This window comes from Mycteria americana, chromosome 8 (genome assembly GCF_035582795.1).
Source record: "Mycteria americana isolate JAX WOST 10 ecotype Jacksonville Zoo and Gardens chromosome 8, USCA_MyAme_1.0, whole genome shotgun sequence".
NCBI lineage: Eukaryota > Metazoa > Chordata > Aves > Ciconiiformes > Ciconiidae > Mycteria > Mycteria americana.
Genome location: NC_134372.1, coordinates 42,592,457 through 42,605,692, shown reverse-complemented (window position 1 = coordinate 42,605,692; position 13,236 = coordinate 42,592,457). Strand labels below are relative to the sequence as shown.

The window sequence follows — 13,236 nt, the reverse complement described above, 5'->3', positions numbered from 1 at the left end:
CCCCATGTAATATATATGATTCCTTGCTCATTAGGGCAGTGGCTAAAAGTCCAGATGTGAACTGAAAATCACAGGGAGAGTGAGAGGAGAGTTCATATTTCTCCTGTTTCTTGGTAACAAGAAAGCTATGAGCATAAGTCTTGGTTAGTTAATTTGCAAGCATTCCTCTTGTTTCTTAAGCCACATTTTCCCTTTACGTGTGAATTTCCTCTTAAAAGAGATTTTAGGATTCAGGCAAGTGAAAAAATAGCTGTCAACAACTCTGACTGGAATGGGACTGTAGAAGATATACAAAACGATACACAGCATAATGCCAAACATGACAGTATTTCCATGTCCATTTTCAAATTAAGTTGACTGGAAGCTGTCCAGCTGATTCAATGGATGATCCAGTCACTGGGAGGTGGACTTGTCTTTAGTGGACTATCACAGGCTTCTTGTGAAATAATCTCACTATGCCTCAGTTTCTCAGGCATAAAATGCAGATAATATTTCTTTACCCACGGGGGTATTTTGAGGATCCATTTACTGTTGATCATAAGACATGTCAATACTACAGTAATATAGGCCAGGAAATTGTTTAGGATATAGTAATACAGAGATACAATGCTAGAAAAATTAGAATCTAAACGGAATGCTCTGCGAAATTAGCTGTGTGCAGTGCATGTTGGAGATTGTCAGTGGTGTCTCATCTGACTGTAGAATGAGTGAGATTTCTACATGCTCAGAGTGCAATGGGTTACAGCAGGGAGATCCAGTGGTATACAGGGCTTCGTGAAAGCTCTCTGCATCCCAGTGCATCATCTCACCTCAAAAACCTTGTCCATGATGGAAGTAGTACCTTCCAACTACTGTAGGGAACTACAGGGGAAACATGGTAAAACAATTACAGTGAAACCACCATTAGTCTGTTCTGCATTTTTCTAAGGTGAACTTGCTTTTTCTTGTCTTTAATCACAAAGAAAAATTCCAGGAATTGAAATACCTCTGAGTTACTCTGATTACAGGCTGCATAGGGGGGTTAAAAACAGAACTGGTTTCTCCTTGTGAAAAGAGAGTAACTTTGGTGGATCAGAACAGCTGTCTTCAATATCTTTTAAACTGCAAAAATTTCAAATTGGCTCAAAAATGATAAGCCATCTCTATCTGTATGACAACTGCAAAATTGTTGCTTACTTCTTTCATTTCAGACTACTATGCTGTGGTCACTATTCCAGCAGGAGCACGCAGTATACAGCTCCACGAAATGCAAATCTCCACCAGCTACCTTGCAGTGCGCAACCTCAATAAAAAGTATTATCTAACAGGAGACTGGACAATCGACTGGCCAGGAAAGTTCTCTTTTGCTGGAACAGTTTTTGATTATCAACGGTCTTTTAACCATCCAGAGAGTCTATATGCAGCAGGACCAACTAATGAGACGCTGGTCTTTGAAGTAAGCTTTCTTCTGTTTATTCTTCCCTTGATGTCTAGTACAGAATTTGTAATGACAGCTTTAGCTCTGCACTGTAGCTCTCAGCAAGATTAAAGAATGGCGTTGAGTCACGATAATATTCAGACTTAATTGTGTGGTCATGCTAGATTGAAAGGCCTTTCACCAGTTTATCAAGGTCTGAAGTTTAGTAAACTGTCACAAATTCAGTGAAAAGGAAGGTGCATAAACCACACCATATAGCATTATTTCTCAGTTGCCGCGCAATGGTAATAGAGATTATAAACGCATCCCATAGATGGTATACAATAAAATTCAGTGATGTAAAAATGAAATCTAACATTATGGCAAGGCTTAATGGTAACAGTTTCAAATAATGCTTCTGAAACTGCAGGCACATGTAGCCATTTTTACATCTACCTTGGGACACAGATGATCAAAGTACCACACAGAGGCTCCTGTGTAATTTCTGTTGATTCAGTTTTATTGGTGATAGCATCTAAAATAATGAATTTTATATATGTTTATCTCCCAGTCAAATTTGTATCACCTACTCTGTCTGCCGGATGTCCTGTGTGGAAACCATATTTAGTAGAAAGTAAATTTGGTACTTATATGGTTTGTTCCAGTGTTACAGTTTTGAAATTGGCCACTAATAGTTCTAAGAAAAATCTCTTTCTGCATTAGCTTACTTTACTAGATTTTCTTTTAAAATGCATCAGAACATCTGAGGGTCAATTTCTGACTAAATCGCCAAAGGCTTTACTCTGTTAGCTACATTAGTTTGCCAGCTTTGTCAGAAAGCCCTAGCAAATCCTTGGCTTTGTAACTCATCTGTTATGTCTGTTTCAATGACTCCTTCCCTGTGAAAAGGAAGGAGCCCTCCGCAGAAGGGATTCAATTCCTTCCCACAACTTCCAGCAATACTCTGGTCAGCTATCAAGCGCATCGCTTTCTCTGGCATGCACTTGAGGAGCATGAAAGTGAGTGCTGTACCCGTTCTCTGAGGCAGCAATCTGTGGTTCTTTGCCCCATCATATAACACTGTAACTGAAAACTGCTTTCTGCAAAAGTTTAGCAGGAGCGGTTAGCTGAGAACTCTGCATGCTGTCTCCCTTATGCAGCTTTGTTCTGTTAAACTAAGGAACACAGTAAGTATAGACTGTGACATGAAATATATTCTTCAAGGATTATTTAAACTTTCACAACTATTCAGTAAAGTTTTTATCTGGAATACTGAAGACCCTACTGCTATTCATACTGATTGAGTAATGTACTTAAAGGTATCTTTAAGAACCACTGAAGTTCATGGACCATGAACACATGTTAAAGTACTTCAGGATGAACACATGTTTTAGAATGGACAGTTTGACGTGGGCTAAGGGCGTGTATTTTCACAAATTACTGTCACAATTTGCAATGCCTTTTTAAAACATTTTTTCTCAGTTGAAGAATTTTCATTATGGGTACATATGTAATAGGGATGCTTAGTCCAAGGAAGAGGTTGGTCTACAAGTTACAGACATGCTTCCCTGTCTGCAAACCTCCTCCAAAATAGCCTTACACCAAAGAAACAAGCACACTTACAAATACTATGAAATGTTAAACTGAACTCTCAGGAATCTTATTTGTCATAATACAAAGTAGATTGAACTGTATTATTATAGAGCTAAAGTATGAATAATAAATTGCCTGCAAGATGACTTACTTGGCTGCATATCATGCACATACTTTGCAGAATAAAGATTAAAGAAAAAAATTTTAATGCCAAATAACACTTCTATTTTCATCCTATCAAATTATGCTAAACAGTTTTATTAAGATTTAACATTTAACTGGAGGCTATTGCTCCTATGAGAGCTTATTTAAACTTCCCTTGTATTTTTATTGAAATACCTACACCACTGGCATTGGTAACTAGGGATTCTTACAACTGAAAATGTTACAGTTACGTATTCCCCAATTATATATCTCTATGAGCTGTAGTTAAGATTTTTTTTCCTTTCAATAATTTAAGCAACATTCAAGAAGCTGAATTCTGAAAAAAATGCAAAACTGTGTGTGTTTAGAGATCTGCATTATTTATGATTTTCCAATAACTCTAAGCAGCAAAAATGCCAATGAAAACTAAAGAAATATGCTTTTATGAGAAAACACATATATTGCTGAAGATCTGTTTGCAGCAGTAATAATGAAACAAATCCTACTTCAACTATAAATATCAGAAACTGATAGAAGGCTGGAAAAAAGGTATGTTTAAGGGTACTACATTGTAGCTTTGTTTTTATTTTTCTCTCATCTGTAATTTTCAAAGAAGCACACAAAAAAAGTCCTGTCAGCAATTTTTTATCCAATTAAGTTGATTTTCAGTAAGATAAGGCTTTCCAGGGTTTGGACCTCAGCTTCTTCCTGTAATGTTTAGATTTTTTTTTTTTCATTTTTTAATTAGGTTGTATTCAAAAGAAATTCAATACTTATTTTCTAGATTCGTTTTTTTCCAGAAGAATTCAGTGCAAGCCCTTGTAAAAACACACACTGCAGGCATTGAGAAATTGAATAAATTGCATGCATAAATACAGGAAATTTTATTATTCAGGTGGGCAGAAAATACAAGGTTTTGTAGGTGTATTTATTGCTGTTCCACTATGATCTGACAGACAGATTAACACAGCTTGTGCCTGTTTAATTTTGTAGTCATAGTTTTGCTAGACATTTGTGTGGTGACTCAAACAGTCCAGGTTTTCGACTGTGTTTCTGAATGCAAATCAGCCTGCACGTATCCAGAAAGTTCAGGTTACGCACGTCCTCTGAGCAACGTTCACAGGAGAGAATGGGACCAGTGCTCTCCAGGTATGGGTCCAGACAGGTCTGGCAAGTCTGTGCTCAAGGCAATCGCTTCCTTTGAAATGCAGTCATTCTCCAAAATATTTTCTTGAAAGAGACATCTGAAGCATGTATTAAGAGAGAAGGAGGAAACCCAAATAAGAAAAAAAATCTTAAAATTCCCTATTGTCTTGCATATCACAAGTTCAGCCTTGCAGTTCTACGAAATTTTATATTTATATCTTATTGTACAGTTTGCATCTATTTTTCTATCAGGTTTTTCAATAGTTCAGCTGAGCATGTATCATTTAATCAGACTTTGCAGTCCTAAACAGTATTCAAAAATGGATAACAGAGAAAAAGAAGACTGATAAAGTGCTTATTTACCCTGGAATTTCACAAAAAAATAAATACACACATATATATTTACATATCTTATATGTATGTAATTATGGGAATGAGTCATACCAAAGAAGACAAAGGGCAGTGAATCTATAATTTAACTAGGTTGTGGGAGAAAAAATACAAACTATAGTGGCCAAATATTTTCTGAGGAGGAGAAGAACATTGTGAGATGAATATGGAATTAAATGTGTAGGACTAGTATTTTCTGAGCACAGCTACTGGAAGTGTAAATGCATGAATTAGAATTCATCAGAACCCTTTCTGGATTGTTCAAGAATTAACTTCACAGATGGAGGGAAGGCAAAAACCAGTAAACCAGTGCCCTTCAGAATCTGTGTATCTGTATCCTTCTAAAGTTAGTATTATTGATACTTTGGTGATTGTGGGTTTGTAGAAACAAACAAAAGCTGAAATGAAAAATATTCATGGGTTCAGAAGGCAGTTCCACAAATGGTCAGTTTCAGGTTAGATGAAATAACAGACAATGGTCAAAGGGGTAGAAATATGATAGTTAAATGATAATCTAGCATCAGAAATTAATACCAGGTTTTTAAAATATGGTTTCTGTAGCATAATTTTCTCATCTTAAATGGAAACATGCTGGAATTTTTTTTTTAATGTAGTTGAATATATTCAGCTCATTTATCTGTCACTTGGTCATAGGTAATCTAAGGTCAGCACTTTCAATTTAAAGACCTTGTCAGTGTTTTTCTGCTAACTGAAAAATATTGAACTTGAGGAGAAACAAACAGAAAATTCATCATTCATTTATCTAGCTTTGCAAATAAGGGCTGCAAGTGGGCACCAGTAACTGCTGAAAATACTTTCCAGAAGAGGCTAGCAGGGCACAAGGGACATTGCCATCACAGGGCTCTATCAATACAGAACTCTCCTGAGGTTCGCTCATGACATCCATTTGTTGAAATAGTAGTCACCCGCCATGACTGACTCAAATTACGGGAAAGATTCTGAAAAGGCAAAAGAAACTGAACTGTTATGTGGGCATGAAAAGTATTGCATGACTGGGATTGATAAACTAACTTAAAAACATGAGAGTTTAATAATTTGGTTTTCCATTCTATCAATAAACGGATGAAGAACTGACTGATTTGAGAAGTCAAATACGATTTGAGAAAGCGCTGTAAAGTTTTTCAGGACGAGAGAGAATCAATATCCTCACTGAAGTTTACCTCAAACTTGGTGAAATATTGAATCAAGAAATTGTGAAATCTTTGTGAAAAAAGATAGTTTATTTTGACAGCAGTAAGTAACAGATGGAAAGGATACTTTGCAAAGAGGCAGACATTCACAGGAAGAGAAGGTGAATGGAGCTTCAAGGCAGGAATATGTCTAATTAAAACCAGTAAATCACTTCCTCTTTATCAATAGGGGGAAAAAAGAGAAAGGAGGCCAGGTGGAATGACTTTACTGATGATCTGGCTGCCACTGGGAGAAAGCCAAGTTGCAGTTATAAAGCATTACATTTATTATTAGCTACTAGATGATAAATTTGTTCTGATTTCCCCTAAAGAGAAAGTAAGCTAAAGAGAGCTAAGATGTGCTTATAAGATACAGATGTTGATTCAATACCACGGATAAAAGGGTTCTCCTTTAGTGAGGAGAGATTAGCTGGACAGTATCCCTGAAGGTTGTACATTTAGCATGTGAACATAAAAAAAATGAAGACACAATAACAACAGAAGATAAATTTGAAACAGCTGAAGTAGAAATGAGATCATACAGGACCTTTCAAGGATACTCTTTTTTTTTTTTTTTAATGACCTTAGTGGACTTTCTTGAAAAACAATAGTTTGTCATAAGCTTTTAGTTAAGATTGTGTTTAAAGTGACTTTAGAAATACTGAAGAGATAAAACCCCTTTTGTTTTAAGGTTTGGCTTAAGTAACCAATGGGTAATTCTTCCTTTACTGGTGCTTTCCAAACAGGTGTTCTCTCACTTTCCTTTGAAGCTCCTGCTTTTAGCCACTGTCAAGGATCCCATCCAATAACTGCCCATTCAAGACAACGGTCCTGTTTTAAGACTTGTTTGAAACATCATATGCTGCATGCTTAGATTTATCCTACTGAAACCAGAGTAGATTCATAAAACTCAATGGAATTAATCGTGATTGAACAGAGAAATACAAATTGGGCTTAGGATGTTGGATGTTACAATATTTATTAAACAGCATGTAGATTCACAGTGGATGAAAACTGCAGATCTCGCAAGCGTAACACAGCCAGGCACTAGTCTTCCACACAGACAAACTTCTCCGTCTGTCCTTACTGGTGTAATTGACGGCTCACCACAGATAGCTTAATTCTGTTACATCCACCTAAAGAAATTATCAAAGACTTAAAAAGCATTGGAGTGACCCAGGAAATGTAGATGCAATTTGAAGACTCAGATCAAAGCTACCATGTATGCTGGGATTCAAAGTTTGGGCTCATGCCCATTTTGTAAATTCTGCACATGCAGAATGAGTAAAGATGAAAATACATGAAGCACATATGGGTAAACAGCAGCTATTCCTTTACCTGCCATTTTCTCTATGCTCACCTTCACTCTGTAAGTGATTTGTAAATGTCTATTAGTCCTTCACAGAGATAAGAGTCTTTTTTTCAGCTTGTTACATGCCAGGCATTAGTATGCTTTCCTATACATTGGCCAGAATATTGTGGAAGAAAGAAGAATTTATCTTGTGTAAATTAAACTCTTTTAATTCAGTGTGTTGCAAGTAACTTCACATACACATCTTACAATAAAAAACACCTGAAAAGCACAGAGTCAATCATAACAAAACAATGTTGATAGGCTCTTCAAAAATTTGACCTGCAAAATAGAGTATTGTATTGGAAACTTAGGATAGCCATGGGGAAAAAAAAGATCTCAAACAAAGGAGCAGATGCACAGCTAGTTTAGAAAATTTATTGGTTTAGCTTTGAAATCAAAATTAGCAGCAAAAGGAAAAGGTTCTTTACTCAGGAGAATTCAATTTATCCATTGTTTTAACATTTTGTGCCCTAAGCGAAAGCCACAGTTCTTTTTCTTCAGAATAGATCTGGCAGATTCCAGCCGTAGAGTCTGTGGTTTTCGAACTCAAGAAGCTGTAAATTTTATAACTCTGCGCCCTGCGGTCAGAGCTGCTGAGTGTTGTGTCTGAAGTCAGGTGGTTGGTGTGTTAAAGGTAGACATTAAACAGTTCTATTGAGGAACTGGAAATGTTTAAGGAGGTTGTTTGCCAGCTGTAAATTTGGGAGCAAATGCCAGTTGGCTGAAAAGATGCTGGAATGCGTCCAGTTAAGTAGACTAGCACTGGAGGTCTTTCCAAATTTGTAGGTCTGATAACTTGGCTGTATATGCAGACTTCAGTTATTGGATTGTTAAGGAAGGGCTTTATAATGAATGTTTGAAAATACGATAGAAAACTTTTTATACGCTCATTACTTTGGCAAAATCGCAACTTTGCAATAGTATTGCATTCCTGATGAAAACTTGGTTGAACATTATACATTGTATACTATTTTTCAGCTGAGTGCCAGGGACTTTAAAGTATATGGTTTTGTGCCCTGCAGTATTTTGTCTCCAATACTTTTCCAGAGTTTGATTTTGCCCTTTTTCTACATAGCTGGGATGATACAGGAGGGAAGAGACCTGACTGATGCAGCTCTTGCTTTGTAAACATTCCCTCTTGTAGTCTGCTGGGTAGGAAGGGGCTCCAGCTTTGGCTGCCGGCCAGGAAACAGAGAGGAAGTTCACTTCATCTGCCTACGATAATTGTGTCTACTTTCCAATGCGTGAGAAGGGGGTGTAGCCCAAGGTCTTAAAATGTGTATGGCCCAGCTTGCCTGGTGTGCAGGATTTACCCCACAGGCACTCACTCAGCTGGAGGCTGCGAGTTTCTTACATCATTGTGTGGTTGTTCTCTGAAGTGATAGATACTAACATGTCTTGTCCTGACTCGTCTGAGATAATTTCCTCTTCATTCCTTCCACTCTGTTGAGGCACCAGGAGAATATTGCTCTAACAGGAGTATAACTGGTTGCCACTTTTACCTTCTCATCCTCCCTCTTTCGTGTTCTGAATTCTGTTGTTCAGGATGCATTCGTTCTGTTTCTTGCCTCCACTATCACAATGTAAAGACACTTTCAGAAGACAAGTGTTCAGTCTAATACTTCAAGATATTTTTATTAGAAAAGTTTTAAGCTTTACTGTTCTCTTGGCCACTGACATAGCACAGTTTTATGACAGTTGTCAGAATCAAATGAGACGAGGGCTAACCCTTACACAAGGTCTTGAGGTATGGACAAAACCTCCTCCTCTTTTGACACATGACTTACTGAAAGGCCAGATAGAATTTCTGCCTCTGCACTTGAAGGAACACAGAGCACCTCCTGAAACGGGAGAAAGTACATCCTCATAGGACCATGAAAGAGGAAATCTGACTTTGACTGTTCATACATTAGCCAGATCTTTTCCACAACAAGAAGAAAATAAAGCTACTCTCTGAAATTGTTTCTGGCTGCCTAGGATGCTGAGATCTGTGCTAATACCTTGGACTCGTAGGCCCTTCCAATGAGTAAAAGCAAATTAAAGCATTTTGAGGTCTGGTCTGCAAGAAAAACCAGGAAAGGAATTGTTTTAATTAAGTAATAGTTTTCCAGGGCTCAATTCTTATTAGGGTTAACGCACCCTATTTTCTTCTGAAACTTTATGTTTTCAGAAGTAACTTTCTTCTGAAACTTCTGAAACATGTTCTGAAACTTTATACGTTAGGTATTTGTCTCAATTTGTCCTTAAGAGGAGACAGTAGAGTGAACACATATTATTGCAACCTGTTTTTTCTAGAAACTCTAATGCCCATGGACTTGAGGTTCCAGATTCAAAGTGACTGTGGAAAAGCTGTTTTAACAGAGTTGGACTTTTTGTTATCAGCAGTCAGACAGCCTTCTAAAAATAAAAATTTCTATAGAAGACATATTTTCCTTCATCTGAAGGGGCTGTTAAATCTTATAAAAGATTTACATCAGATAGTGGTGAATAGCCAAGGAAAAAAGAAAGGTCCTGAAAAAAGTTACACTAGTAACGGTTTCAATAGAGCACAGCAAATAGGGCACAGAACCACACATTGATGAATGAGTATAAAGTAAAATATGGAAACTTTGTAATATGCTCATTAGCAAGCACCATGTGCTGTGAGCACTGAACACGGTAGAGGCTTCCTGGAAAGACAGTATGAGATCCAGAGATTCAGAGTGCATCTGTGCAGGGCAGCGTGAGTTGCACGGCAGTCTAAATTCTAATGGTTCCTAATTTCAGAGTGTTTGATTTTAATCCTGTTCTTGTAAAATAGTTGTGATATATACATACATATATGACTCACCCCTAAAGCAGATATAGTAATATTATTTCTATCAGGAATACTCAGTAAAAAGAGAGGTCAGTAATCAATCTCAGATCTGTTTCTTCCGTAATCTCACAGGTATTCTAAGGTGTTCTTGAATTAAGCTTGGATGGGTGAGATGAAAACTTTCACATGAAATACTTTAATTTACCAGTGCTTGGAAGATCTTCTAATCTGAGTCTTCCAATGAGAAGGCACGTACTCTCCAATTCTTTTGGAAGTATTTTGCCTTTTACAGTCCTAATTGCTATATTCTCAGTTTGGATCATTATTAAGGTTCACTGACTGAAATAAAATCTTTGGCTACTAAGAATGGAAAATATAGCACCCATTTTTCTTTCTTCTAGAAAAGTAAACAGTATGCAGTCCAGATCCTTCATGTGTTCAACATTATTGAGCTGGAGGTCATGTAAATTTGGTCTGAATTTTCACTGTCATGGGTAATTTCTGTTTTCCAATAGGTACATTTTCAGAATACTTTAAAACCCTTGGCTACATTTCACAATGTTATTATATTTCTTGGTCTCAAACGACATAAATGCAAGTTTGTTGCTATTTTATGAAACCAGTCTATACAGAGATCGGTTCTACCTACATGGATTGCTTAAGCACTCAGGTTAGACATCATGTGAACGTAACTGAAATTTTATTAATATTTTGAATGGTAATCATTAACATAGACTGAAATTGTACTTGAAATGCTAGTGCTTATCAAAAAGCGTATTTAGGAACTGAGGTTAACTGCACCTGCTCTTTATATTACTATGACCAGATCCATATTTGTGAAGAATTAAAACTTAGTAGTGCTCTGTAACTGTAAACTCTTGCACTTTTTCTATTAAGTATGAATATAAATGCATTTTGCTGCCAAAAATAGTTTCTAAAATAAATGTTCTTAAATAGGACTTTCTCCCCAAATTTAGGTATGTGTCAGATGTTCATGCATCTTGCATTGATTATAATTCAGACTTGAAATTAATACAGTGAATTTTAGAAAGTTGCCTACATGAAAACTGCAATATAATTCACCACTAAAATAGTACACCCGCGAGAGCTAGGCTCCCTGACTTAAATGACAAAGATTGTTATTGTAGTCAGTAATCACACTTTCTATAAGTTTTCTAACACATTATGCTAAAATCATGAATAAAAGATTTTTCTAATCTTTTTCCCCTTGTAGACACGCAGGGATGGGTCCTCTCCTGGCCTGAAGCTTTATCAGCTTCAATCATCATGAGAAAAATACCAGCTGAGGGTCTTCCAAACAAAATTTATCACCAGTCCACATAGAAGAACGTTTTTACAAGCAGAAAAAATTAAAAAAATCTATTTTATACCCTCAGCATCAGGAACTGAGGAAGCCATCTCTAGCCACCTCTATTCCCAGTCCCCACACAGCTATACTACTGCTTTGCTCAAGCTTCTTTCAGTAAAGCATTTGAGTCCTGCTTACTTAATGGGCAAAGGCTTCTTCATTCATAGAAGGCATTGTGGAAGGATCAGCTAGCCTGGACTTTGCTTACTAAAAGAGAGGAAATTTCTCCCATGCCCAAAGGCAAACTCCAGCACCTGCCAGTGAGCCCCCAGTGAACGCAGGGACCCACTTGTTAAGGGCCAGCTGGAGGAGGAGAGCACTGAGAGCTGGGGCAGGGGCAGTGACTAATACTGCATTGCCAAAAGTCGTTGGACAGTACGTCACATCTGAAGGCATTTCTGCTTCACCAGTCCAGTCAAATGCCTTTTCATTTAAAGGAGCGTTATGCTGAACCATGTATTTCTGCACTCTTCTGTTATATGCCCTGCAGGTGTAGTCCAAGCAAACGCTTTGCTATTTAGGAATTACTTTGATGGCTTTTAGTCTATCGAAAAATTAGGTCTCCTGAAAATTCTTTCACAAACATGGTGTGTATTATGTGTGTATCATGTTTAGTTCATCTTCCTTCAGAATGACACAATCCTTTTCTTTTTTTTTTTATTCCCTTCCCCTTTTTTTTTAAACAAACCCCAAATACCCCTCTATAGATCCTGTTACAAGGCAAAAATCCTGGGATTGCTTGGGAATATACATTTTCCAAAACCAACAATGAAAACAAGACTTCTGTCAAAAAACATAGCTACTCCTGGGTGATGGTGCAGTCAGAGTGCTCAGCTACTTGTGGTGGTGGTAGGTAACTTTCCAATTGCCAGTCCTCTTCTTTTTCATTTTTTTAAAGCATCTCAGACATTTCAGCTGCCTTTAATTTTGCAACGTGTATCAATACATACAGGGGGTTACACTGAACACCTGGTCCTTATTTTTGATCTGACAACTTAAAACATAGATGAAGTACATTCATACTTCCTTTATAGTAACAAAAAAAGTCATGCCAGTCTCAATTCATGTCACTTACAGTGACTCAGTCTTTTTACTTTAGGTCAATCCGTATGCATATGATATCTTGCTGTTGAAGTAATGTGGGAATTAAATATGTGCTTTGATGTTGTTGTAATTTGGGAACACAGAAAGATACCAAATAATGAGTAAAATTTATCTTATCTGTAGAGAGTAATGAAAGAGCAAAATATTATCAAGACCTTTACTGACAGTTGCACCCTGATCTTCTCACTGTTTACTTACAAATATTTGAGTTCTGCCAGGTCAAAGTCTGAAATCCTGTATAAGCTAAGAATTTCTTGTTACCATATTCCTCTTAGGTATTTGCTTTGCGCAGACCATCTGTTTGTCTAAATCCTGGATGTTCTGTCAGTGACAGTAATTCTGGGATGTAATGAAAGCAGAAAACTGGCATGTGGGAAGTCCTGCAAAAAGAATTGAGAATTAAAATTTTAGTGGCCCTTAAATTGGAACTGGGTCATATAAATAAGACCATATGATGCAGTTGTCTTTAATACCAAAGAATAAGACTGGGTGACCAAGGAAATGCCATGTTATGCTCCTGTATTGGCAAAAAAGTCCAGGGGAAATTCAGGAATATCTTGCTAGTGTGTTGTCAGACTTCACAGCATCTCAGTAGACTGTTTATGGAAGAAAGACCCACCAGGAGCACTGCAGACATAAAATATGACAACTGTATTTTTCTTGCTTCCCTTTAAAACAAATTAAGGTTGCAGCATGGATATCAAGAAGATGGAAACAACTGTGTTTCCAAATTTGACTTGCTGTGCCCAATGA

The 13,236-nt window shown here is 37.1% G+C and overlaps 1 protein-coding gene across 5 annotated transcripts in view; it reads left to right on the top strand.

Annotated features, from left to right (window-relative positions):
• ADAMTS18 (ADAM metallopeptidase with thrombospondin type 1 motif 18) overlaps positions 1–13,236 on the top strand; it is an 80,534-nt gene that overhangs the window by 51,388 nt on the left and 15,910 nt on the right. For all 5 annotated transcript variants that reach the window (XM_075510852.1, XM_075510850.1, XM_075510851.1 and 2 more), the window contains 2 exons: positions 1,191–1,435; positions 12,087–12,228. In XM_075510852.1, the coding sequence (XP_075366967.1) occupies positions 1,191–1,435; positions 12,087–12,228 (387 nt within the window). The remainder of the gene's footprint in view (positions 1–1,190; positions 1,436–12,086; positions 12,229–13,236) is intronic.